Here is a 27,906-nt window from a genome sequence, read left to right as displayed (position 1 = left end):
GTCCTACCTTTCCTCAAAAACACTTCAAGGCAGCAAGGAACAATCAATTAAACACATGGACTTGCGGTGTGGCACCCCTTAATTGTGATGGAGTTTACGTACGGCATTTCTGATGCATCGGAGGGCACACGTGGTCAACTTGTTTGCACTCAGGACCAGAGTGCTTGGAGGTTGATGAATAACTTGTCCTTGCTAATAGATTACAAAGATATGTTGAAAAGGGAGAAACCAGGGAGGTTTGTGGAATCTTGGCGACTATCTGAAGCTTGAGTTCTCTAGCAGCCAGCTTTCTTTCCACTCGCTCTTTCTTAAGCTGTTTTTTGGATTTCCAACCAAAGGAAGAGCAAGGAAAAAGATGGAGGTAGCTGGGGCAGGAACCTTCCTCCTTCTCGCTGTGCTCCTCACTTTGTTCTTCTCATCCTTCAAAATGTACAAGCAGAAAGGCCAGCTGCCTCCAGGGCCTGCTCCCTGGCTCTTTCTGGGGAACTTCCTGCAGAAAGACGTCTTGCCTCTGTACAAATCCTATCCCAAGGTGAGACCAGTTCTTGTAGCACTTTCTCCCTGTCCCTTTTGGCACAGAGTAAACAATAGTTTCTTATAGGGATGAAAGGATATGTAGAAGAAGGACACAAAGCTAATTTCTCACTGTTTGTGTTATGTACTTCTCCATTCTTGCTTATAATAGAGGTGTGTTTCAAAGGGATCCAGATTTCTGTATCATTTTCCTTTCCCTAATTTTAATTGTTTCATTTATTGTTTGATTTTACTGATTTTATTGTTTGCAGGATAATTGTTAACCCCTTTAAGCTTCCAAGAGGCAGTTTACTGAGAACAGAATGCAGGGCAATACATTAATTTTAAAATGATGATGATGATGATATAAGCAGCAGCAGCAGCACTGGTTGTTTACATCCGGTGGGATTTTGGAACTGTCAAGCCACTGTGTCTGAGCTTTCTGCCATCATGATTAGATGTAGGTCCATGCTGCTACTTCATAAATTTTGCCTGCATAAAATACTACATTGTGCTTTTCTGAGGAAATGTATCTTCTTTCAGAATTTCAGTGTTACTGGGGGTTACATGGGTAGGTGTGGGCCTCAAGAGGCCCACAGCCACCCAGACTACTTTCAGCCCCGCTTATTTAGGTGGATAAGCATCTGTGAATTATCAGCCTGCCTGCACGTTAAGATCTGCAAGGGAGGACCTTCTCAGTTGTCCATCTCTGAGGGCAGTTAAGGGGGTAAGTTGATGAGAGAAGGGCTTTTCTGCAGTGGCCCCACACTTCTGTAATGCATTGGCATGGGGGTCTGTCTGGCCCTATCATTGCAAGCTGTTACAAAGGCCCCAAAGACTTATTTATTTTCTGCGACTTTTTCTGATTATGTTTTATTGGATGGTTCTGGGTATTTAGTTGTAATTGTGTTTTAGATTTTAGTACTGCCTAGGCTAGATGTTTTATTGCTGCTGTTTGTTGGTTTTATTTATTTTTGCTGTTTTATCATTGTATAGATTTTCATTGTATGGGACGTTATTGTAAAAGCTGCCTTGGGAGGGCTGTTGGCCTGAAAGGTGGCCTAGATGTATTCTAAAAATAAATTAGGAATGTCAGAGAATTCCGCGACGGATCTCAGTGAGGCCGAATGCCAGTGAATTTGGCCCCCCGAAATCCATCGCAGAACGGCCTGCCACCCCCCCACCCCCCGCGGATCCCCCCCAGGATGACTTACCTGGGGCGGATGTTCCGGACGGTGGAGGCTCTGGCGGCGGCGGCAGGTCTTCCAAACGGCTGCCGCCGCCGCCATTTGCAGTCTGTGGTTTTGGGGTTTTTTCCCCAGAGACTTGATAGGCTACGTAAAGACTTATGTAGCCTATCACATCTGGGTTTAAAAAAAAACAAACGCGTACGCAAATGGCGGTGGCTACGACCGCCGCCATTTGTGTTCCTTATTTTTCGCCATCTTAGTCTACATCAATATTTACGTAGACTAAGACGAAGAAAAGAAAGGGGAACGCAAATAGCGTCCACTACACTATTTGCGTTCCCCTTTCTTTTCTTCGTCTTAGTCTATGTAAATATTGACATAGACTAAGACAGCGAAAAATAAGGAATGCAAATGGCGGCGGCCATAGCCACCGCCATTTGCGTACGCGTTTTTTGTTGTTGTTACCCAGAGCCCTCCGCGGCCGGAAATCCAGCTGCGGACGGCCCTGGCCTGGGCCTGGCCAGCTGCTCTGCGGAGCCGCCGCGGAGCACAGCTGGCCATCGAGGATTCGGGGAGTGAGGACCAGATCGCCTCCCCCCCGTTGAGGATTCCAGGGGGAGGGACGGAACGCCTCCCTCCCCACCATGAACAGAATCCGCGAAAAGGTAAGTCACTTTCGTACATCCCTAAAATAAACAAATAAGCTAGCTCATGCTTTTTACCCACCCCTTCATGCCCCACCCCTTTTTGCCTTAGGTTCCACCCATCATTGGAATGTGGGCCCCAAGAGTGTCTCCAAAATTGACTTCGTCTCTCAGGATAAAAGAAGTTCAGCACCCCTGCCTTATGATAATTGCTCCAAAGGTGGTTTCATTGCCTTGTTTCTGATTCGGCTTTCAGCTCATTGCGAAGTATGGCCCTGTTTTCACTGTCTGGATAGGACCAAAGCCTCTGGTCATTCTCTGTGGATACGAAGTGGTGAAAGATGCTTTGGTGGATCATGCAGAAGAGTTTGGAGGGCGTCCTACAGTCCCCATCCGAGACAGAGTGCAAAAGGGTCAAGGTGGACTCTGTTACATTTCCTAGTTTGTTCTTGTTTTTTGTTTTAGATCCTCTTTGGCTTGAGATGCAGTTGCCAGTTCCAAGACTCTCATAGCCAAATTAAACATGATGTTCATTGTGTTAATGTCTTTAGCCTACATATTTTTGGTTATATAAATAGCAGGCACACGAAAGCCTGAGCAGCATCAGGATCATGGGGGGTGGGGATGCGAAGGGGAAGTTTAACTCTCTGGGTCTGTTCACATATAATGGTGGGAAGTCATGGGTTAATTAATCCACAATTTGCTGTGGCACATTCCAGGTGTGCTCCCCAGCCTTTCTGAATATTCAGTCCCTGATTGTGCCCCTCAGGGGTTGCTACATGACAACTCAACACCAACACTAGAGGTGAATTGGGGGTTAAACAATCCACTATTTACTAATTGTAGGTTAACTGTGGGTTGTTTAACTCACAATTAATCTATAGGCCAGGTTCGTATGATCAAATCACCCTCAGTTCCCTGTTCCATAAACCAGCCCCCACTTGTAACTTGTTGTGCGCCACCCACAGCCCCAAAACAGCCCATGGGTTCTGGGTGGATTGTTAAACACACCAAAAGCCCACCCTCACTGGGTTCAGATGACTGGACAAGCAAGCTACAAGTGGGGCTGGGTTATGGAATGGGCGCCTGCACACCACAGTGGCTTATTTTGATCATGCAAACCAGGTCATAGTGTCCAGGTTTGAATGTCATGCAGAAAACCTCACTGTGTGAACGTGGCCCTTCTCTCCCTGCCACAATCTCAACAAAATCTGCCTCTCTGAAATTGCTATTTGCATTTCAAGGGAAGCCCTTATTGGCACCAAAAGGAGCTTCTCTTGATATGCGAATATATGATTAGGAGAAGTGATTTTTGTTAGGATGGTGGCAGAGAGAGAAAGAACTAAACCCTACGGTCCCATGGCTTCTCAGGCTTTCCTAGAGCTGCTATTTGTATAACAAAAATGTTCATATTAATTGCATTCATGTAATTAACATCATATCTAGTTTGGCCTTCAGAAGGAAAAGAAACAAATACACACTTTTTCAAGGAAGTAATAAGTATTTGGTGTGGCCTGGGGTGGGGTGGGGGGAGCAGTGGCAGCAAAGGACCAATTTTGAAGACTAATTCCTCCAAAGGAAGCTATTTCTCCAGCAGCCACCCCGGAGCTTATGAGGGAAAAATGGATTTCCTGAGACGGCTAAAAGCCCTATTCTTTTCCTCAAGTCGGGTTTTCCCCAGTATAGTTGCTGTGTGCCCCACCCCCACATTGACCTCGCATATGCTAGCCCTGCCCAGGGGTGTGCCTTTCACTGTGACCCCGGTCAAGGGGTGTTTCCTGTCCTTGCACAAACCAATTAGTGTCTACTCAGAAGTAACTCATATTGTGGTCAATGAGGCTTCTCTCCTGAGTGCCCACATCAGAACTTACAGAGATCCCGCTCAACTGAAATGGCACAGTTTAAAGTCCAATTCCCTAAGTGCGGTTAAGCGCGATCTCGAGGCTCCGATTCTCTGTTGTTTGCTTTATTGCCTTAGGAAGTAACTAATTCACAGCTGCATTATAGAGATTCTGCGCAGTATCGATTTGGTTAGGAAGGGGGCTGGTTTCCCATCCCTGTGTTCTCTCCCCCGCCCTGCTTTCCCAGCACAAGCATATGTATGTCTACTCAGAAGTAACACCCATTGTGCTCAGTGAGGCTTGGGGCTCATTGGGAGGCTTGTCTTACAAATGCACACAAGGGGAAGTAAGTACTTCGCACCTTCCTTACGGAGCCTGGGGGGGAGGGGCGGCTCTGTTATTGGTTGAGCAGCCCCTGCCACTCAGATGATGTTCACTCCCTCCCCAGGAAGTAAGTTATGTGAAGCCACTTAGAATGGTGCAATGTACGCCCTCGTGGAGCCCTGCCCGGACTAAAAGCGGCCCCTACAGAAATGCGGGTGAGCCATCCCTGCCTTCTCCTTCTGTTGTCATGGAAACAGGGCCAGGGATGCTCTCCTCTATTTACAAAAAAACCTTTGTCACATAAACATATTTACAAAACAACCTTTGTCACAGGCCAAAATCACATTGCACCACATTAGGAATTGGGGTAACCTAGTGGGAGGGGTTAGAAATGAGACAGCGAGCCAGAACTTTGAATAATAAAAAATGCATGCCTTATTACAGAAATATGACAGTATATACAGTATTCAGATGGGACTGGCAGCTATTTAGTCAAATCTATAGAGGTGGTTAGGGAGGCATGAACCCTAAAACAAAACCTGGGTTCTGCTTGAACCCTCCAACTGTCAACAAAAAGAGAGGGCAGTGATAAAATTGGAAAAAGCAAAAGCTTTATTGCTGGTAAGAGGAGGAACAAACTTCCCTCTAGAGCAGGAAACAAACTCTTAAGACCAACTAGATGAGTTAAGACTTACTATGACAAACTAGGGGTAGACATGGAGCTTTTCTACACGAGGTTGTTAATTGGCTGCTGCAACTACTTTTGGTTTTGTTGCAGAACTGAGATCCAAGCACTACACAAGGAGCATTTCCTCTCCTGTTTTCCACTTCATACTCTCTAGGGTATATGTGGTATAGTGGAATAGTGCAAATACACAAGAGGACCTAGCACTTCTTTCATTTTCACAATTAAATAGTGCATTTTCCCTGCTCTAAAAATACTTTTGGACAGTGCTGGTTACACACAGAAGTGAAACTGGAGGGTCATGACATCATCTAAAGAACCTGTAAACAACCATGAGCAGGGAATGATGAGTGCACAATAAATGCCTCATGTACAAAAGTCCAAACTGACCATGAGAAACTCAACTATTGCTGTATGATGACCTGGGAGGGAATGAACTAGCTGGGCAGATCTCTGGAGAGGGATTTCCCCCAAGATCAAAAGAGTGGTAGAGGGGGATATGAATAACTCTTAAGATTTGGGTTTCTGCCCTGTGTGTAGTGCAAAAAGATACAGAGTGCAGATGAGGCCCCCATGTATATTTGGGGTGTAGATCAAGGCTCCAGGTACTATGTTGATGAAGCACAGCTGGTGTGCATCTGGTTTATTGCCCTGTATAGCTGCGCCTCTACTCCATGTATTTTTTCCAGACAAAGTGGATTTTCGAGGAACCACACTGTTAGGAGATACTCTAAATGTCAGCAAAGTTAAGCCTTTGTTAAAGCTCTTTTCTGCCCAAACCGTGTCATGACAGAACTGCGTGACATGATTCCACCACCTCATGCATTCTCCTCCCACCCACAGCGGTTGCCGGCAATGTGGAGTTGAGTCAGAGAAGAAAAGCAAAGTAGTGATGTCATGATTCCTTCAGCTCATTGTTTCTTTCGCTATGCTAAATTATGTTGCAAATGCAAGACTTATTTACTAAAAACGAACAAACAGAAACTTTCAGAACATGGTTCGGACCTTTGAGAACTTTCTTAACAGGATCCTTGAATGAACCAAAACATCAAGTTGTTCGATAACCCATTGCAGCTACGAAATGAGAATAGAGTTTGGAAGAGGAAAACATCACGATCTGTCTTTCATATACAAACTTCCTGCTGGTTCCTGTATGATGAGAACTAACAAAACAATTTCCACCTCTTTGGTTCTAGGGCTGAACAGCCAAAATGATACAAAACGGAGGGAGCTTCGCCGGTTCACCCTTTCCACACTGCGGGACTTTGGCATGGGGAAGAAAACCATGTCCGAGAGGGTGCAGGAGGAAGCTCTTTGCCTGGTGGAGGAAATGGCCACCACACAAGGTCCTCTTATGTCCAGCTTATTGCAAAGAAATGGAAAGCAGTCCTCCGAGGGACAAACAGTCTCAGGGAGATATTTTTTTTTAGAAATAAGAAAGGAATGGGCCACATGGAAAGTTGATTGAAAGCCTTCTAAATCAAACCCCAAGGTTTTCTGAACTCCAGTGTATCAGAATGAAGGGAAGGGGAAGAGTTGCTTAGCAGCAGCATCTGGACAGTGCTAGGTTTCTCCATGTCCTGGGCCATGGTGCTGTTTGTCAGCCAAGGCAAAAAAATATGCAGGGGAAATGCTACTGGGAGGGACCAAGTAACAAGTAAGTGAAGTTGGTGCAGTGAATTACAATTCAGGAGATAGGAGAAGAAGAAGAAACCCAGATGTGCTATTGTGATGAAGTCAGTAGTTGACCTCAGAAAAGCATGTCCAGAAGCAGCGAACTCTGGTTGTGGCTACTGCAGTAGCCATGAGAACCCCAAAGCAGCAAAACAGGGCTGTAATCAGGAGCGGTATTAACCTTTGATGCTGCCTGACAGGAAAAGGGAGAAGGACTGGCAACAAGATCAACAGAGCCATTGGGAACTAATGATGTCATCGTACCCAGTTTGTGTTAGGGATGAGCAGAAGACCCAGCAGCTGTGTTGTAACTACTGTCACTGAGAGGAAGGCATTCACTCAGTCCCAGAAACCTGGGGAACTGTCTTTGGAGTTACTCCTTCCTTCCTTCCTTCCTTCCTTCCTTCCTTCCTTCCTTCCTTCCTTCAAATGTATATACTGCTGAACATAATAATACCACAGTGGTGTACAGCAGTTATTTAACCTACAGTGAGCTGTGATGCATGCCGGGTGTGTGTGGCTACCACTATGAATATGCAACCCCTGATGAGGTTGCGGCTTGTCATCTGAAACTGGCCATCGGGGGTTCTTTGAGGGTTAAACAACCCTCACATACGCCTACAGCAATTTGAGATTGGTTTAGCCCTCAAATAACCCCTGATGGCCAGGTTTGGATGACATGGCAAGGCCTGGTCTAGACTGCATATTCAAAATGTTGCCTGGCATACACCATGCGTCATCGTAGCTTAAGCAACCCATGATGGCCGGGCCGTGTCATGCAAACTGGGTCTATATATACATGAACGAAAATGCAGGGAAAGTCTGACTGAACAGTTACATCTTAAGCAGGCACCTCAAATGCAAAGGTGTCCAGCACCTGCCTAATATTAATGGGAGGAGAGTTCCACAGGGCAAGAGCTGCAGCACTAAAAGCTCTGTTCTTGGTAGCCAAGAGGTGGAACTCCAGAGCATGCAGCACCACTCATTTGGGATGGGGGCATTCCACTTTTAAAAAACAGAATTTAAATAGAAATACAGTACATTCTCTCACCATGGTGGGGAAAATTGCGAAGTGTGCTGTCCAGGTGCTAACACTTGAGGGGCAAGTTCCATTCCTCCGATCTCCCCTCTTTATATTTCATCCAGATTTGGACTGGACAGCCCTACAAACGTAGGACTGTCCCCTTATAGCCCTGCGAAGAGAGGACTGTCCTCTGTAAAGTAGGATAGTACAGTCACTGTGGGAGGGGTGGGGAAGTATCACGGGTGTCCATAGGAAGATGGGAGTGGAAGAGAAGTGAGCAGGAATGTCACCCTGCCACTAGGCCGTTTGCTGGGATGTCTAGTGTTCTGGGGGGAAGGTCAAGTCCCCCTCTTGCATTGAGCAGGGGGTTGGACTCGATGGTCTCATAAGCTCCTTCCAACCCTACTATTCTATGATTCTATGATCCTCTTCTCCCCTGTTCCAGTACGCCTGCTAGATTCTCCTCTCTCAGGGTGGCCGTGTGTCCTACTTTATAGAGGACAGTCCTCCATTGATTTGAAGGTGTCCTGTCTTTGAAGGGCTGTCCAGTCCAAAGCCTATTTAAAGGTAAAGAACAATAAGAAGGGAGGGAAGTGGCAGCCTTGAAGATGCCCATCAACTGTGACCACCTGGGTAACTGATGAATGCACAGGTTGCCTGGTCACAGTATTCCCCACGATGGTCAAACGAATTGTTTTTTCTATTTAAATGATACTAATTATTTCTAAATTTGCACCTATACATTTGAATTAGCATATGCAAATCTGTGTCCTCTTTTTTGGTGGCACATGCCCTCTTTCTTGGTGATGTCTACGTGGCCACCCAAATATACCCTGAGGAGTGGAGCTAGTCATACTGTGTGCGAACATAAAGAAATGGTTTCAGTGCCGTTTCTTGTGCTTCTGTTTATTTTTCTCTGTTTTCAGCGTGGCCTCACGGCCCACCTGAAACTGCACTGCAGACAGTAACTGAGGAGTCAAAGCCACAAACGAGAGTAATGGTAACAAGAGAAGGAGAGTTCCTTGGGGAGAGCCTATGAATGTTTAATGAGTTAATTCGTATTCAGTCACAGGTAAAAAGTTCAGTGCCTCAGCTTGTGTAAAGACATTTTTAGGTCTAGTTCTGTAATGGGACCGAGGAAGGTGGCGTCCCCTCTGCCAGCCCCACTCACCGTGTCTTGTTGTCTCCACAGGGCAGGCCTTCAATCCAAGAAGAAGCATCACAAATGCTGTTTCTAATGTGATCTCCTCTGTTCTCTATGGGAGTCGGGTTGACTACAGAGATGAGACCTTCCTAGAGCAGCTGTGCGTTATTGACAAACAAACAAACTTCTATAACAGTTTATTAGGACGGGTATGTTGCTCTTTCCATTTTGTAAATGCTCCTGTTTGCCTGCTTGTGTGCTTATTTGACACTTAGCTGTGATGCTCCATGCCTGTTTTGGATAGAGCTGCAATGTCAGTGATTGGGGGGGCGGGGTACCTGGGCATTTCTTTATTGTATTCCTATACCACCTTTCTGAGGCCAGTCCAGGAAGCTTACAAAAAATTTAAAACACAAAAGACATCTTCATATAAAAACATAGTAAAATATTCAAAACAGAATTAAAACCATAATGATTTCAAAAGCCAAGTTAAAAAGATGAGTCCTGACTCTCTTGCTTTTTTTGTGTGAATATATTTTTATTTATTTTATCTTTATAAGTGAAATAAACAATACCAAAATTACCAACAACCTAATCAATACTTCACTTTCCCAACAGTACAATATTCTGATGAGGACACCACAATAACAAAGAGAGAAGAAAAAAGAGAAAAAAAGAAAAAAAAAGGGGGGGGGGGAAGGGAGGAGGAAAGGAAGTGAAGAAAAAAGTAGAAAATTCTCTCCCCTTCCCTCCCCCTCTCCCTCTCCCTCCCCCTTAAAGAATTGAGTTTAAACTCCAACACCCACCGGCCTCCGATGCCATTCTATTTTAAAAATTATATCTATAACCTTAACAATCTTACAGTTTAATAAACAACCTTACATTTCTATATCATATCATCAATCTTATATCAAAGAAACAGCTCTACAATTCATTCCCCAAAGCCTATATTATTATTATTAGTAATAATAATAATAATAAAAATATATAGTATTATATAATAATAAAACTTAATATAAACCTTCAACCATCAGTAATATATTTTATACTAGATATATTATCTATTTTGAAATAAAAAAATATAAAGAAAAGCAAGAAAGAATAAAAGAGTAAAAAGAGTAAACCAATATATATATAATCATTTATCTTCTGAATTAGCTTGGATCACATAGACTAAACACAAACAGTTAACAAAACTTGTTTAAAGATTCCAGTTCATGGCGTTGTACCAGAATTCTCACACAATTTTATGTTCAGCCATGCCTCCGCCACTTCACGATTTAGAAACTTCTTCATCTGACCTTCAGACACAATACAAAATGTAGCAGGATATTTTAAGTAATATTGTAAGTTCATTTGTTTTGCCATATTCTTTGCTTTGATAAATTGCCTTCTTTTATTCGCCACCTCTTTGATGTAGTCCGGAAATAACATAACTTTATCTTGTTTCCAGGAAAGGCTTCCAGCCTCCCTTGCCAAACGCAGGATATAATTCTTTGTGGAGACTTTTGCAACTTGAGCTATGATCGTATAATCAGTCCCTTTAGCATTTGGCACATGAAATGCCTGCTCAATATCAAGTAAATAATCAGATGGAATAGGGAGTATCTCATTCAAAAGTTTATCCACAAAAATAGGCAATTTTACATCATTAGGCAAATTTTTAATCCCAATAATATGTACATTGGATCTTTTCGTGATGGCCTCCAGTTAAGAAATTCTATCAGATATATTTTTAAAACAAATTTGTGTCATAGTTTCATTTCCTGCCACTCGGCCTTCCAGCTCATTAATTTTCATCTCCATTTTTTGCTGTGACGCATTAATTAAATCTACAGCTCCTTGCAGGGCGGTGATGGAATTTTGGATTAAATCCAACCTTTTGACTTGCTCCATAAATTGCGAAGATTTATGATTTAGTTTTACCAAGATTTAGTTGGTAAAGTCTTTATCAGCATAAATAATTCCCCTATATCTTCTGTTCTTGACACTTTTGACACAGAGGATGCAGGGGGAGTCGATGCCAGCACCTTTCTTCTCCTTGGCACAGACATGTTTCTCTCAAACAGATCTTATAGGTCCTCAGGTGTTCTCAAATATTGTTAACATTCCTTAAATCATCCTTCAGAAGTTGCTGATATTTCTTAAAGCATATATTGTTATGGGACACGTCAGCCCTGTTTTCTCCTATAAAATAGGGGTCTCAGTACAGCTTTTTGCGTTGGTAAAGCTCTGGGAAGATAATCCTGGAATCCAGCCCACTCACTATCTCATGGGGGTTACTTTTCTCCAATATGTTATCCAGAGCTACTGCCTTGCCCCCCCTTTCAGTTCCAGGGGGGAGATGAAAAGGTTTTTCAATCTTTGAAAATTGAGAAAGCTCCCACAGAGCACCCGTGGGAAGCTGCCAGAGCGACATCAGTCCCAGCCGGAAGTCAGGTCCTGACTCTCTCCTTGAATGCAGACAGCATGGGGGCAAGTCACACCTCCAAAGAGAGTGCCTTCCAGACTTTGAGAGCAGTGCAAGAGAAAGGCCTCATTTGTGTCCACAACAAATGGGCCTCTGCAAATGAGGGTGTCTTCAAAAGGGCCTCTTCTGCTGATCTTAGTAACTGATCAGGTTCATGGTGAAGCAGGTGGTCTCTCAGACAGCCAGGCCCTACGCTGTTTCAAGCTGTAAAGGTTAAAACCAACACTTTGAACTGGGCCTGGAAGACAATTGGTAATGAGTGCGGATCTTTCAGTAGCTGCGTAATCAGATCACCGTTAGCAGCCTAGCTGCCACATTCTGCACCAATGGAAGCTTCCAGACACTTTACAAGGGTAGCCCCACATGAAGCATAGTGCAATAGGCTAGCCATGATGTAACCAATGCACAGATAACCATTGCCAGATCAGACTGACGCAGGAATGGCCACAGCTGGTGACTTGGCGTAGTCGTGCAAAAGTGCTCATCGCCACCACTGCCACTTGAGAGTCCAAGAACAGCACTGAGATACAGACAGGAGCATTTTAGATCGCCTTTTTCTCCATAATCATGTGCAGTTTGGGCTAATAGGCCCTTCAATCCCTGTTGGCCTTTCTTCAGGTGCCATTTGGTCATTTAAAAGGCCAGTAATAAATAGAAATGCAAAATGCACTACCTGAGAAAGAGCCAGGTGTCAAAGAGTCCCCACCTGAATTGGAGTCCGGTTGACCCGGTGCATCCATCTCATCTTGGCAGCTAGCTGCATTTCTTGTACCCCACACCTCCACAGCTTGTATAATGAGCTGTAAGGCTACAGGTGATAAATTAAGAACAGAGAAATCATATACTGGGCCGGCATCTTTGTATGGAAGGTCCCAGTTTTCCTCTTCGTGTTCCTCCCAGTCCAGAAAGAGATCTCTGAACTGTGCCCCATTGGCCTGAAGTTCATTTATAAAACTATTGCTAGTATGGTCCTCTTCACAATCGGAGTGGTTTTTGCCGTGTATTGTACCACCAAGGTATTTGAAAGCACCTTCTAAGCAGGAGGTGCTACCGGTATCCCTTTTCGATTAATGCTGTTATGATTCACATATTAGCCTTTGGCCCAGAAAGCTCCTGTCTTATGCAATCCAACTTTTTGAAGAAACTTTCATATCCTTGTGCTGAAAGAAAACATTGATCTTCTAGATGTTCATAAATTTTTGCCCCTCAGCTATAGAGTTGTTTTCATTTGTATTATTCAACAGCTCATTATTAAGGTTGATCTCCAAAGTCTTAGTCTGCTGTGGGGACATAAGTATTAATCCACTGCTATAAAGTTCTGGATCCAGTTGCCAGTCATGTTGTAAACCCATATAGCCTACTACTACTGGATTTTATGCCCTCCCTCCCCTTCCAGAGTATGCAGCTGTTGTAGAATTTAAACGCTCTGGCCTATATAAGTCTATAACAGATCCCTTCTTACTAAAGGAGGAATTACACTGCATAGTGCTGTAAGCTGCTTCAGTCCGCATACTGAGCCAAAGCGGGGTACTTCATGCCACTTTGTGCTGCTTCCAAGGTGAGGGGCAAGGGGCACTAAGTGGCATACAGCGAGGCAAGGTCGCACTGCCACTGAAGCACTTCAGCATGCTTCAGAGCGATCCGGAAGCCCAGCCACACCATCACTGCTGTTGCCGCCTGACCCCAGCTGCTTACCTGAGCCCTCGGGATGCCGACAGCCATCTTCTTGTTCCAGGGAGGTGTCGTTTTTAAAATGGTAACTCCCTGGAACAACAGCTGGCACATGTCCTGAGGGTAGGGATGTTAGAGAATTCCGCCACAGATCCCAGGGGGGCCAAATTCCAGTGAATTCGGCCCCCTGGAATCTGTGGCGGAACGGAGCCCCCTGCCCCATCACCCTGCGAAACGGAGCCTACCTGGCTGCGGCTCCAGCTCCGGCTCCGGCTCCATTTGCGTCCCTGCTTTAGCCGTGATAGGCTACGTAAATATTTATGTAGCCTATCACGGGCTTGCGTAGGGATGCAAATGGCGTCCCCTGCCCAGGATGCCATTTGCGTCCGCACCAGCCCGGCAGCGGCTGGAGGCCCTGCTGCAGGTTGGCCCAGCCGGCGGCTCCGCGGCTGGGCAGGATTCCGGGGGGGGAGGAATGGATCACCTCCCCCCCTATCGAGGATTCCAGGGGAAGGAACGGATCGCCTCCCCCCACCTGCGGAACCCGGCGGAGCCAGGTAAGTGGGGTTTCGTACACCCCTACCTGAGGGTCAAGGAGCTGGCAGTGACGACTCACTGGAACATGAAGTTGGCTGCCAGTGTGCATGTCAAAGGCTCAGGTAAGAAGCTGGGGGCTTGCGCAGTGCATGGGGGGGGGAGCTGGATTCAGCCATCTGAATCCCACTTCAGCTCCGGAGGCCAAAGCGGGTTGGGGGGGCCCTGAATCAGCCTGAAGTGTATCCGGCCTGCCTCAGAAGCCCTGAAGCAGCCTCCGAGGCAGATTGGGGGGGGGGGCTCCACAGCCCTAATAATTTTCATTTGATTCCATAGGAGAACAGTATTCTAATATAGATTTCTGTGCCAAAAAGGTCCTAAAAACTGTTGCTGTAGATTGTGCACATGATGAACTGATTTGAGTGGCTTGTTCAACCTTCTTCTTTCTGTGACTGCGTATCTTTTTTGTGGTCGCAAAACTGTAAGAATTTATGGTTATATGCAATAAAATCAACTGACTGACTGACCAAGAACAGCACAAAATCCAGGAACACTCCCAAGGTACGAGTTTCATCTTTCAGGAGAATTGGGACCCATCCACAGCTGGTTGAACCCTAATACCTGAGCCAGGCTTTTTGTTGACCAACAGCACCTCTGTCTTTTCTGGATTTAATCTCAGTTTGTTCACCATAATTCAGCCCATGATTGAGCTTAGGCAATGTTCAGTGGTGCCAGCTGCTTCCTTGGAGTTGGGTAACAAAGAGTAATAGAGCTGAGTGTCATCATCCTATTGATGGCATTTCACTCCAAAGCTCCGAGGGACCTTTCCCATTGGATTCACGTAGATGTTAGACAACATGGGGCAGAAAACAGCCCTGTAGGACACCATAGACCAATGGCTGTGGTAGCAAACAGTAGTCCCCCAACACCAGTTTCTGATAGGGATGTTGGAGGAATCCGGTTGGGGGTGGAGCTCAACAGACGTTGGTTGGCTTGCCTCCCCAGACTTTGTTCTATCTACCACCAGCTGGCCTGAGTTGGTGCCCAACGATTATGCAGTTTTGCCCAGATTATGCAAATTTGTGCAAATTATGTAAATTTGCACAATTTGTGGCCAAATTTTGTGCAAAATTCAATTTGTGCAAATTACAGCTGAGACCCAAAAATGTGTTAAAAGGCCTTGGAACTCAGGGTAACTGCACAGCTTGGCTCACAAAAGCAAGTGGGGTTGGGCATGCCATGGAAATCCAGTTAGCCCCCAAAGGGCCAGATTTCCTGGAAAAGAATCCCTCCCTTCTGGACATGACCTGAAAGGAAGGACCAGAACCATTCCAATACAGTGCTCCCAAGGGCCAATCCTGCCAGGTGGTCCAGAAGGATAACATGGTTGATGGTATAAAACACCACTGAGGGGTCCAGAAGAACTACTAGGGCTGCATTCCATCTCTCCAGCTCCCAGCATAGGTCATCAACCAGGGCAACTGAAGCAGTCTGAGTCCCAGGTCCTGGCTGAAAACCCCCTCGAAATGGGTCCAGATAATCAGGATCATCCAAGTGCCTCTGGAGTTGCAAGGCCACCACCTTCTCGAAGAATGATCTATTTTAGACTGGCCTATAGCTTCAAAGATCTTTTGGGTCCATGGTAGTTTTCTTTTATAAAGATCTTATTATTGCCTCCTTCAAGCAAGAGGGAACATGGCATTCCCGCAAGAGGCAATCATCTCTTCCCTTACCAGTGTAGCCAGTCCCGTCCTGGCTGATTTGATCTGCCAGGCTGGGTAAGGGTAAAGCAAACAAGTGGCAGCCCTCACCTCTCCAGACACCTTGTCCACCTTCTTGAGATCCACAAGCCAAAAAGAATCCAAACCAACTAGACAGGCCAAGGTTACATCCACCAGACCTGCTTCAATGTTGGTGACCATGTCGTGGCAAATCTGAGCAGCTTTATCTGCAAAGAATTAGGGAAATTGTCTGCAGCAACCCTCTGAATGCTCCTGCACCCCTTCTCCAGCATGCTGGCTAAGAAGGCCTCACGTAGCACATGTCAGGAGGCACAGACATGCGAGTAGCCTGCCACTGGCAGCTGGGCTCCTTCTCCTTGTTCTTTTACTTCACTGCCTCCCATGTTAGCTACAGGAGCAGTACCTTTCCTTCAGGGGCCTGGCCGTCATTTGATCGTTACTCCCCTGGATGCAGTGTCATTCTAGGGAGAAAATAGAGAGTGCCAGTGAGGGCCATTTTGGTGTGGTGGCCACTGTTTCTCCCCTGCAGTGTTCCAGAACAATGCTGTGTAGAGGGAATTCTGGGTGGAAGGAAATGCTAGCTGGGCCATGAAGTTAAGAGCATGGTTAAAGAAATGGTTGGTGGGGTTGGCAGAGAAAATGACTGCTAATAGTGCTAAGAAGGGACTGCTCCTGCTAATACTGAGCTACTCCACTGAATTGTGCTCCCCCCATAAAAAAAAGTGCAGAGAAATGATATTCAGTCCAACACCAAGGCCACAAAAGTCAGGGCCATTTGGGCTCAGGCCCAGTTCTACAAACCTGATGTTTTCTGCAATAATGGTCAGGGGCATAACTTTCAGCTTTGGGTCAGACAGGGGTCTGTATATGAGCCCTCCCCACTTTGAGCCACTTAACTCACAAAGGCTAGTGGGGGTGGCCAGAGTCTGTATCAAGCAGGAAAGGAAGGCAATCAGTCTGGCTACTTTGGGCCGTTATCTTTGAAGAATCGTGGCTTCTCCATGATTTTTTTTTTTCCTAATTCAGGCATGATCTTTGAAGAGTTGAAGCTTCGAAGATGTGAATCTTCAAAGATCATGCCTGAATTAGGAAAAAAAAAATCACGGAGAAGCCACGATTCTTCGAAGATAATGCCTTAGTTAAAAAAAAAAAAGCCGAAGCAGGGGATAGAAGGGGGTAAAACTTAGTCTCATTTGAAGGGATAGAGCAATCCCCTGCTCAGTGCAGAAGCCTGATTCCCAGGCGGTCACCCATCCAACTACTGACTGGACCAACGAGAAGCTTTGAATCTTCGAAGATGCCAGCAGCCCCTCCCAAATGTGAGTGCTGGGTGCCGCCGCCACTGCCCCTCTTGCGCTGGCTGTCAAGGGCTGGCGCGGGGAAAAGAGCATTGGCAGACACCCCCCAGCCGCTCGCCCTGGCCTCCAGCAGGTGGGGGGGGAGAAGCGGATGGGTGCCTCCTTCTTCCCTCTACCCCCATCTGCTACAGCTAGGGACAAGCAAGAGACAAGTAGGGATGTCAGAGAATTCCACCACGGATCTCGGGGAGGCCGAATGCCAGCGCATTTGGCCCCCTGAAATCGGTGGTCGAACGGTCTGCCTCCCCGCCCCCCCCCGGGACGAGACTTACCTGGGGCGGATCTTCCTGACGGCGGTGGCGGCGGCAGCGATGGCAACCGGTCTTCCAACCAGCTGCTGCCGCCGCCATTTCCAGTTAAAAAAAAAGAAGTGATAGGCTACGTAAAGATTTACGTAGCCTATCACGGCTAAGTTTTTTAAAAAAACCGTGATAGGCTATGTAAATGTTTATGTAGCCTATCACGGCTGACTTAAAAAACAACAACAACGTGCGTACGCAAATGGTGGCGGCCATGGCCGCTGCCATTTGCGTACGTGTGTTGTTGTTGTTGTTTTTTAAGTCAGCCGTGATAAGCTACATAAACATTTACGTAGCCTATCACGGCTGACTGCAGGGACGCAAATGGCGGCAGCTATGGCTGCCGCCATTTGCGTCCCTGCTAGCCAGCGGCCGGATGTCCGGCTGCTGGCGGAGCTGGCCGGCGGCTCCGCAGAATCCCTGCGGAGCACAGCTGGCTGGCCAGGATTCCGGGGGGGAGTGGAACGGAGCGCCTCCCCCCCCATCCAGGATTCCTGGGGGAGGGACGGAGCGCCTCCCCCCCCACCATCAACATAATCCGCGAAAGGTAAGTGCCTTTCGTACATCCCTACGGACAAGCTGGTCTTTTTCCCCAAGGCCAGGAAAACATGCGGAAAATGACAAGCCTCTCCTGCGCCACTGCCACACAGTGGGCGTGGAATCAGCAGAAACAGGAAGAGTTTCTGATTCTCCAAGGAGAGCCGCCGTCTTTAAGAGCAGGAAAACAGCACAACACTCAAGTGTGAACCGAGCTCGCACATTCAATGAAGCACCACAACAGGGAAAATGGCTGAGTGCTGATGTAGATTGGCCCTTTGTGAGATGAGTTGCCAGGCCTGAAGGAACCAAGGCTAGAACAAGAGGCACAGTGAGGCCTCCAGGCCCCTAATATTTCTTCCGCTCCTGTCATCCATTGTGACTTGGCTCATGGGCAGCATTGCCCTCTCTGGCCATGGGAAGAGCTGTGCTTCCTCACAGCAAAGATCAGACTGATAACTCAGGGTGCTTCCAGATAGAGAGCTCATGTTGCTACCACTCGGAAGTCTTTGTACAGCTATTCCGTCTCAGCGTTCTTAATGGAAGAAGCAGCGGGAGATCATGGGAGGGCTATGACTGGAAGATGTCATCATTTGGACCCTCTGTAAAATTGTTGATGGCAGGGTGATTGGCAGGGTGATAGCATGATAAGAGCCTCATATGGAAGCACCTTCATTTGGCCTGTGAGTTGCCTGGGTGGTGCAAGAAGTAAGACACCTGGGTCCTGCTGCCTGAATTATGCTGTTCCCAGTACCTTCCCAATGTCCTTAGTACTAAAGTACATGTTGGGGCTGTTGGTTCCACCCACAGAGATTTCATGGAAGAGCCAATTCCTCTCACCTTTTCTCTGTTTTTTTTTAGCCCCCATGACTTAATTAACATATAGGACAAAAACATCCCTGATACATCCTTCTCTGTTGTAACTATAGAGCAGCCTTCCCCAACCTGGTGCACCCTCATGTTTTGAACTGCAACTCCAAGCATTCCTGACCACTGGCCATATGGGCTGGGGCTGATGGAAGTTGAAGTCCAAAACATGTGGAAGACACCAGGTTGGGCAAGGCTGTTGTAGGGTTTGTACCTAAGGATGATCATATCAAACAGATTCTTTCCATGCCAGTAGGATTATAGCACATCCACTTTATCAATACTCTAAGTAAAAATACTTTTTGTAAATTTTAAAAATGAGTAAATAAATTCATCACCAAGGCCACCATCATCTTGGCTTGGAGGCTACTGGCAATATAATAAATGGTGTCCAAGTCTTTGGATGTGCAGCTTCCCCTGTGACCCTTCTTTAAAAGACTGCACAACCTTTTATGATCATTGCCAAGTTCTAACCTACATCCATTTAAATGACCATGAACATTTACACCATCATCACTCAGCAATGAGTAGTCCTAAACCAGAAGCTCCCCAGTACCTCTTGGCTTCCCATATGAAGTCATTTTAAAAGGTACTCTGTTAGATTTTTGATCACTGAGTCACAAATGTAATGGACATGTCTAAACACAAGATTCACAATATTTCAGGCTCTGTGTATCTATTCTAGGTGTACACTGCTGTTCCAAAAATAATGGATTACCTGCCTGGACAACACAAAAATATATTAGCTGATTGTGAAAAGCTGACTGCCTTCTTCCGTGAGAAGGTTGAATCCCACAGGCAGACGCTGGATCTTCAGAACCCCCGTGACTATGTTGACTGCTTTCTAATGAGGATGGAAAAGGTATGAGGCCCTCAAGCTTTTTTGCACAAGTCCCTAAATATCAGGAATATTTCCAGTTTAAGCTAAACTTGAAAGTCTCTTGCTGTCTGTCATTACTCTTGGACCACCCCCATTTCTCAGCCCATGTTTCTCTTCTGGCTGTGGCAGTAGTTGCTGAAGACCATTGTGATGGTCTCCAGACTAACCTCAGGTGGAGAGGTCTTTACATGGGTACATTTACAAATCAACCCAAGCAGCAGGAGAGCAGATGCAGAAAATGTTGGCTGAAATATCCTTGGGGCAGGAGAAATTAGTGGTTTACCTTTTCTTATAGAAAATATGATATTCCTGATTGAGTCAGTCATTTCAAAGCATTGTCAATCATTATCCTTAATGTAGAGATCTTCCATGCCCGGTTCTCACAGTGTTGGTATAAATGGGATCAGAGATTGCTGTCTGGACCAGACTAAAGCAGGTAACCATCTCAGTAAAGATCAGCGTATTCTTTCTTGCACTTCAACCACGCCTGCAATTTCTAGTCCTATGTATTTGGCTGGTAGTCTACTTTATTATCTGCGTTAGTAGTTTCTCCGCCCCAACTTTCCAGTCTTCAAACACCTGAAACAGGATCCATGGCCCTGTTCACACGTAACAACAACCCATTGGTTTGAAAAATAATGGGTTGTCATAATGAGTGGGCACATTACCTGCAGCACGCCTTCCTCTTCCCCTTTACCCCACAAGCTGTGACTGGCTCATTTGTAGGTTGTGGAGCGTAACGTGCAAAGAGGAGTTAAACATTAAACGTTTAGGAGTTAAACAACCCTGCAGTTAACCAACAGCAAACCATGGATTAACCATTCAGTTGTCTAGCCCCTGAACTACCCAGTGGTCCAGATTTGCACTTCATGGTCCCCAACCTATGAAGGAGCTAACTGTGGGTTGTGTGGTAAAAGAGGAAGTGTCCCCACTTGGGCACAACAGCCCATCAGTTTTTAAACCAATGGGTTGTTATTATGTGCAAACCTGGTCATAGGATTGAAGGGCTTTTCTGTATATTCCGAAAGCAGTCTCATTTTTTAAAAGAAGTGACTGATCTTTTTAAATGGAGGAGGGATTCTGTGCTGTGATATTGCTTGGAAGAGGCTAAGACATCTCAAATTCACCATCTTTCTTTTAAGTGGAAATGTTCATTCTTTCCTTTTTCCTCTGCATTATTTATAGGAACAAAATTCTCCAAAGGACTTCTATAGCCCCGAAGACCTGGTCATGTGTATGTTTGCACTCTTTGTTGCTGGGTCAGCAGGCATGAGTAATGCTTTGCTCTACAGCCTCATGGTGATGGCAAAATTGCCACATGTTCAAGGTATACAGATGCTGTAGAAGTGACTCTTATGGGCTCCACCAATACTCACACAAGGAAGTGAAAAGTCCTCCAGACTAGGGGTGGGCAGAATTCAGGATTGCAGGATCTACTTTGTTTCAACTAGAACTGCAAGATCCACCAACTGGATCCTGGTGCATAGAGATACACTTGGAATAAAAGGATTATGAGGAATTTGTTTTAAGAACCAGAACTGAATAGGGCTCACCAACATTCCATGCAAAAATGCATTCGTAGTTAGCCCAAGCTGTCTTCATTTCAGCAGCATAATTTAGAGCAGGGTGTAGGAGTCAATTTGTTGTTGCTATTGTTAAAAAAATTGGGGGCCAGAAATCCTTGCTGATCTCCTGAAAATCCCCGTGATATCTACCAGAAGATCCTGATGTCCCTTCTATCCACTGGTGCTCCACACTAGGAGGTTGCCATTAGGCCTGTGCACTGCTTCAGATTTGGATTCAGACTTCTGAAGCATGGTGTCCATTTTGTGGATCATCTGCCATTTTGTGTCACAGGCCTAAGCCTGTGGGCATCCCCTGCTGGTGATGCATGGAACTTGCCTACAGTGTCCCTGGAGGTCATGGGAAACATTGCAGGCTGACTGTGTATGTCACTTGCATGGGACTAAGCCCCTCCTCCCTGCCATTGCTATAAATAGCAACGCAATGCATTTCAAAGGGATTCTTCAGTTCTACCTGTCCAGTATTGATATACAACGTCCACCCCACCCCTTTTCTAATTTGCATTTCCCATGAGAGGTTTTGATTGGTCCATTCTCTCTCCCCCACAACCCCCTCCCTTTTCTCAGGGCATGGGGTGGATGTTGTTGGCGCACCAGGGAGAGCAGGGCAAGGAGAGGGCTTGAGCCTAATTCTCCCTCAGTCTTTCTTTTTCCTAGCTAAAAAAGCCTGACATGTTTTAGTGAGATCAGTGAGATGAAGTAGTGCATTTGTTGAAGTAAATGGGAAGAGCATTTCCCTGTGTACAGCTTCCACTTCTGTGTGTCTTTTTTTTTTTTTAAGGAGCTTCGGTCCAGAGGGGTGTTTGCATGGGAGTTACTTTGACTTTTTGCTTCAGGCATGAGAATATGCAGGACTAGCACTGTACTAGTGGAGAAGAAGCGCCAGTATTTGGGAAATGCATCTTCTGAATGCTTTTAATTCCAGCAAAAGTCCAACAGGAGATTGATGATGTGGTTGGTGCCAACCGTGCCCCTGGCATGGACGACCGGGTAAGGATGCCCTTCACCAATGCCATTGTCCATGAGAGTCAACGATACCAGAAAGAGAGCCTGGAGACCATGCCACGTACAGTGACTCGTCATACAGAATTCAGGGGCTGCACCATCCCTAAGGTATGAAGATGGAACAACTTGTGGGGAGGAAATGGAGGAAGTAGTTACCATATCTTTGGCCCTGGCATTGCAGAGGAGCTCAGGCATGCTAACTTTCATTTGTTGTGCACTTTGACACTACCCTGGCACATCCATTTTGTTGTGGAAGTTGCTGCCATTTAAGACTGCCAGGGACAAAAAGAAAGCCCCAGATGGCTGCAGAGGGGCAAGACTCATTGCTTCCTCCATAGATTCAATTAAAGGGAGTTGTTGTCATGGAACTATGGAAACATGCAAATGCCTACTAAACTGCCAAGTCACCACCCAGGCAGCTAAACGATGAGGATTCTTTTAAACTGGCTAATCTGGAGCCTTGCTGGGAAATATGGCCCAATGCTATCCTGCTCCCATGCAGCAGACAAGTCAATGGGTTCAACTTCTAGCTGGCTACCTCATGCGATACCTTTTGCCCAATCCTATAGCATTCCCACCCACGAGACAGGTCAATGAGTTCAAGGTCTACTTGGCCACCTCTTGTGATACCTTTTGTTTCCTAAACTGGTAATTAACTACTACCTCCTGTGGCATGGCTTTGTACATGGTACAGCTAACTGACTTTAACCCAGTCCGGTAGCCAGGAATCTCCCTGAAGTTTCCTTTCTTTACGCAGTGCCAGATTATTGTTCCCTTCCTGAATCCAGTCCCATAGCCATTACACCATTTGTATTCTTTATTTTGAAATCTGTAACTGTCATCTAATTTGGGCACCAATTTTTTTTTGGTTCTTTTTAGTCAGGCAACTTGCATGCTCCTGGGTCTCAGCTGAGCTCTGAGAATAACGCCAGGGATTGCTTGGTCCATGTGACCCTTTCCTGGCACCTTTGCTGCTTCCCCTTAGCACCTAATCCACATTTTAAGGGCCAGAGTCTTTTCCTGAACCACCTCAATGCATCGTTTCCCCAATGAGGGAACATGGGGGACAGGTGAAGCTTTGACTGAGCTCCAGGTGAACTTCCTCAGTTAGGAAAGGGCAACTAGGATGACCAAGGGACTGGGACTGGGACTGGGGTGGGACTTTTTAGCTTAGAAAAAAGGCGAATGAGGGGAGACATGATAGAGGTGTACAAAATGATGCATGGTGTGGAGAAAGTGAATAGGGAGATATAGAAGCTGGGGTCATCCCATTGTGCTGACTGGTGGGAGATTCAGGACAGTTAAAAGATTTTTTTTCTTCACACAGCACATAGTTAAAGAATGGAATTCACTACCACAAGATGTAGTGATGGCCACTAATCCAGATGTCTGAGGCAGTGTTGAGTGTGGTATTGGAAAACCCTAGGACTCTGGTCCTGGAGATTTCCACATTCATGTTGAGACTGCCTTAACAGGACCAGCTTGGGATGTCATGTCCTCCATGACAACCATGGGGCTGTCTCAGTTTGTCACCAGCCCAGTGCTTAGGGCAGGGTATACCCTTGACTTGGTCTTTGCCTCTAGGTATGAGGGGGGTGGTCTGGATATTGGGGGTGGTGGGAGTGGAAATTACGCTGTTGTCATGGGCAGACTACTTCCTGGTAAAATTTGGTCTCATGGGCCAGTCCCTCCATGCAAGGGTGGGGAACTCATTAAGATAATCCACCCGTGGAGACTTATGGAATCTGAGCAATTCCTGAATGCTCTAGGGGATTTTTGAGTAGCCAGAGCCAGCGATTCTGTCAAGGCCCTTGTTGCACCATGGAATGAGGAAATGTGAAGGACCATTGACGCAATCACTCCTGAGTGCCCTCTTTGGCACTGTGGAGCTTGGAAGGCTCCCTGATTTCCTGGGGCACTCCAGACAATGAAACAGGTCAGAAGACTGCTGGAGCATAAGTGGCATAAGACTTGTCATGAAGGTGATCGAACATGCATAAAAAAATATAATCATGCCTACTGTGTGACAGTGAAGGCAGAGAAGAAGGCTTACTTTGCCACCTCCATTGCATCCTCAAGTAGCTGTTTAGCTGAGCTATTCTGAGTGGTTCGGGGGCTGCGTATATCAGACCAATGAATCCAATATTGGAATCCTCGGAGGCCCACTGTGATGAGTTTGCAAGACACTTTGAAAATAAAATTGATCACCTTCATGCTGACTTGAATACGCTGTTTGTTAAAGGTGTCTAATGCATCGTCCTATCCTGTTTTGTGGGATCAATTTCTTTTTTTGGAGCCTGAGGATGTGGACGAGATGCTTGCATCTGTTCAACCCGCCACATGCTCTCTTGACCATTGCCCATCATGGCTTGTTCGAGCTAGCTGTGGGGGGCTGGCCAGATGGAACAGGGGAGTGGCGAACACACGAACTCATAATTGCATAATGGTGTGGACCCTACTGCGTTGAAGGTGGCAGTGGTGCGACCATGCCTGAAAAAACCCTCCCTTGATCCAGAGATCTACGGTAACTATCATCCAGTCACAAAAATCCTATTGCTGAGTAAGGTGCTTGAGAGAGTGGTGGCGTCTCAGCTGCAGGCACTCTTGAATGAAATTGATTATCTGGATCCATTCCAATCTGGGTTCAGGCCTGGTTTGGGGATGGAATCGGCCTTGGTTGCCCTGATGGATGAACTTCTTCAGGAGAGGGACAGGGGGAGTGTGACTCTGCAACTTCGTCTTGATCTCTCACCTTCTTTTGATGCCGTTGACCACGGTATCCTCCTGGATCACCTCCATGAGTTCGGAGGTGGAGGCACGGTTCTACAGTGGTTCGACTTGTACTTGTGGGGTCAGTTCCAGAGAATACCATTGGGTGACTGTACCTCAGACCCATGGCAGCTGAACTGTGGGATGCCACAGAATGGCATCCTGTTCCCAACTTTATTTAATGTCTATATGAAGCTGTTGGGAATGGTCATCAGGAGATTTAGGGCAAGGTGTCACCAGTATGCTGCCAACACACAGCTCTATTTCTCTGTGACATCTCTGTGACATCTGAATTGGGAGAGGCCGTCTGGTGTCTCGATGCAATTATGCCTAAATATTTGCGTAACCTATCGCATGAAGAAAAAGCAGGGTCGCAAATGGTGTAGTGGACGCCATTTGTGGCCGTAACGCTGGTGGATTAGCCTAAATGCAGCCATAAATACGCCATTTGCGTCCGGATACTTAACATAGTGATACGGCTGCATTTAGGCTAATCCACCATTTACTGTATATGGCTACCTTTAGGCTAATCCACCAGCTTTACGGCCACAAATGGCGCCCAATACACCATTTACGTCCAGATACTTAACACAGCAATACGGCACGGCAATGGCAGCCAGCCGTATCGCCAGCATTGTGGAGCCGGTGGCCGGCTCCGCAGGATCGTCAGTGAGCAGAGCCAGCCTGGACAGACTCTGGGGGGAGGGACAGATTGTCTCCCCCACCCAGCGGATGCCCCCCCGGACCCAGAGGTAAGGTGTCTGCCCACCCCTACCTTATACGTACCCAGGCAACCTCTAAGTTCATCAGAGGAGGCCTTGCTGATTGTTCCAAAATGAACAGAATGTCGCCATGAAGTATCCTGATGGTGGGCCTTCTCTGTAGTGGTGCCCACCCTCTGGAAAACCCTCCCTCGTGGAGTCTGGGAGGCAGAAAATGTGAGATCTTTTAAATGCCTCCTAAAAACACATTTGTTCGCCCAGGCTTTCCCTGGGCTGTATGTAAATTAATTATGCCACTCCATTTTACTGCCCCTTGAATTGTTTTTACTGTAGTTGGAAGTGTCTTTAATACTGTGCTTTAATGTTGTGTTTTTAATATTGTATTTAAATGTATTTTAATATTTATTGTGAACTGCTGAGGGATTTTATTATATGTCACAAATGATAATGATAACAACAACAACAATAATAATAACCACCAGGACTTTTTCCACATTTGTAAATTGTCATTACATGTATCAGTGTAATGAGGATGCATAGTTTTACTACAACAGTGGAAAACTGCACCCTAAGGAAAAAATGCTGGCAGACTGAATGACAGGATACAGAAATGTGTCTTCCATATTGTTGTTTAGCTTCAGCCATTCTGCGAAATCTGTCTTTTTTACATCCAGGATTGAGTGCTTGGAAGGTCATTTAACCACAAAGCTGCCATTTTCTGAAAAATGCAGAGCACCAGTGAGAAGATCAAGGGATAGTTAGTTCCTCCACTATTTCCTTATATAAACGATTGCTAATACAACCTCACCTGTGTGGCAGCTGAGGATGCTTCAGAAATTCTGTACACCCAAGTCTCTCCTAGAAAGTTTGGAGATTTCTATTACCTTGTCTTGTTTCTTACATGGAAGCAATGCATTAGGAAGTCTCCACTGTTCCATTTTTTAAATTTTATACAGAGCACTCTGCATGCTTAGTTAGACTCAAAAAGGATCTGAAAGCTGCAGAAAACTCTTTTTGGGACAAGTGATGTAATCTGTCCCTTTCTCTCCGTTTAGGGCACCGCTGTCACTCCATTGCTCACATCTGTGCATTTTGACCCTGTCCAGTGGGAGACTCCTGAAAAGTTTAACCCAGAGCATTTCTTGGATGAGAAGGGCCAATTCAGGAAGAGAGAGGCCTTCATGCCCTTTTCGGCAGGTAACTCCATTTGTTTCAACAATCCCTAACTCACAATCCCGCTGCTCATGTTTACTGTGTTTCCTGGACACTGTGTAGGCTTCCAGTGATTGATTAGCTCTGCCTTCTTTCTCTGTCTCTCCCCCAGGAAAGTGGGCATGCCCAGGGGAAGTACTGGCTCGGATGGAGCTCTTCCTGTTTTTCAGCACTCTGCTCCAGAACTTCACCTTCCAGCTAGCTGGAGATGCCAAAAATATGGATCTAACATCCTTGTATACACAAGTGAAAATGAGGAAACAATGCCCTCTAATACAAGCCATTAGACGTAAAATGTGATCTTGTGACTGAAAATCTGCAGAAGAAAGGGAACCAATGGTTCAGAAAATATTCCTAGTCAATAGAACAGAAATATGTAGCAATGCCTTCCTTCACTCATTCAGCAACTCCTAGCTTCATATACAGAGGATGCCCCCAGATATGAATGGTTAGGTGTTAAATATGATCTTATGATGGCAAAGAAAAAGAGTTTCTGAGCCACTCCCTAACTTCCATCCATTTGTTCAGTTGCCCTAATTAAAATGCACCACATAACCAAGTGCTGAAAATGCATTTATTTTTGGAAGTGCTTTGTGCAAGTTGTGACAAACATTTGTTCTTTTGTCCAGGTTCCATTGAAGGGAGTAGTGTTCTCCCTAAAATACACTGATTGTTGATATATGCTCAGCTGCAAAGAAAGGACCACATCTGATATAAATACACACAATTCTGAAAAGCAAAATTTGCAACTAGGGATGGATGGATCTGTCTGTCTCTGGTCCATGTCACTTTCACATGCCTTCGTTCCTAAGGGCTTTGCTACAGGAGGGTGGTAATCACTGCATCTACTTTTGGTTTCATTACAGAATTGAGATCTGAGCTCTTCTCAAAAAGGTTTTTGTTTCATGCTTTTCTGCTATATAATGTCTAGGTGGAGCTGTGCTATAGCAGAATAGAGTAAATGCACAAGTAGAAACAGCGTGGTCTGATATAATACCCCATTTTCGCCATTCTAAAAAAATCCAGGAAAGTGTTCTGAAAAAAACACAAGCAAAACTGGAGGATCATGGCATCATGTAAAGAACCCATAAACAACTGTGAGTAAGGAATCATGAGCGCACAATAAATGCCTTGTGTAGAAAAGCTCTAAGTCTGTCCTGCTCTGTTTACGTTGCAGTTTGCAATTTTTTAAATAAACTATTCTGCCATGAAATTCAC

General features: G+C 45.8%; 1 protein-coding gene across 2 annotated transcripts; it reads left to right on the top strand.

The window, feature by feature from the left end:
- Nucleotides 1-248: 248 nt before the first annotated feature.
- On the top strand, nucleotides 249-27,906 carry LOC146354189 (cytochrome P450 2C5-like). Of its 2 annotated transcripts, none has more exons than XM_084832375.1 (9): nucleotides 249-532; nucleotides 2,604-2,766; nucleotides 6,394-6,543; nucleotides 9,088-9,248; nucleotides 19,203-19,379; nucleotides 20,583-20,724; nucleotides 21,906-22,093; nucleotides 26,532-26,673; nucleotides 26,801-27,906. In XM_084832375.1, the coding sequence occupies exons 1-9, from the start codon at nucleotides 356-358 to the stop codon at nucleotides 26,986-26,988; spliced, it is 1,488 nt and encodes a 495-aa protein (XP_084688501.1). In that variant the 5' UTR covers nucleotides 249-355; the 3' UTR covers nucleotides 26,989-27,906. The 2 variants fall into 2 exon arrangements, with proteins under 2 accessions (XP_084688501.1, XP_084688502.1); XM_084832376.1 differs by lacking the exon at nucleotides 249-532 and adding an exon at nucleotides 579-687.

This window comes from Heloderma suspectum, chromosome 2 (assembly GCF_057233095.1).
Source record: "Heloderma suspectum isolate Gila_16-S chromosome 2, 16-S_ref, whole genome shotgun sequence".
Taxonomy (NCBI): domain Eukaryota; kingdom Metazoa; phylum Chordata; class Lepidosauria; order Squamata; family Helodermatidae; genus Heloderma; species Heloderma suspectum.
Note: the sequence above shows the minus strand (reverse complement) of the source record. Positions and strands in the feature narration are given on the sequence as shown.

Coding starts and splice junctions, on each gene's coding strand:
- LOC146354189 (XM_084832375.1), top strand. CDS start 356: ATGGAGGTAGCTGGGGCAGGAACCTTCCTCCTTCTCGCTGTGCTCCTC. Junction 22,094..26,531: donor GGGGCTGCACCATCCCTAAG/GTATGAAGATGG, acceptor CTCTCCGTTTAG/GGCACCGCTGTCACTCCATT. Junction 26,674..26,800: donor CTTCATGCCCTTTTCGGCAG/GTAACTCCATTT, acceptor TCTCTCCCCCAG/GAAAGTGGGCATGCCCAGGG.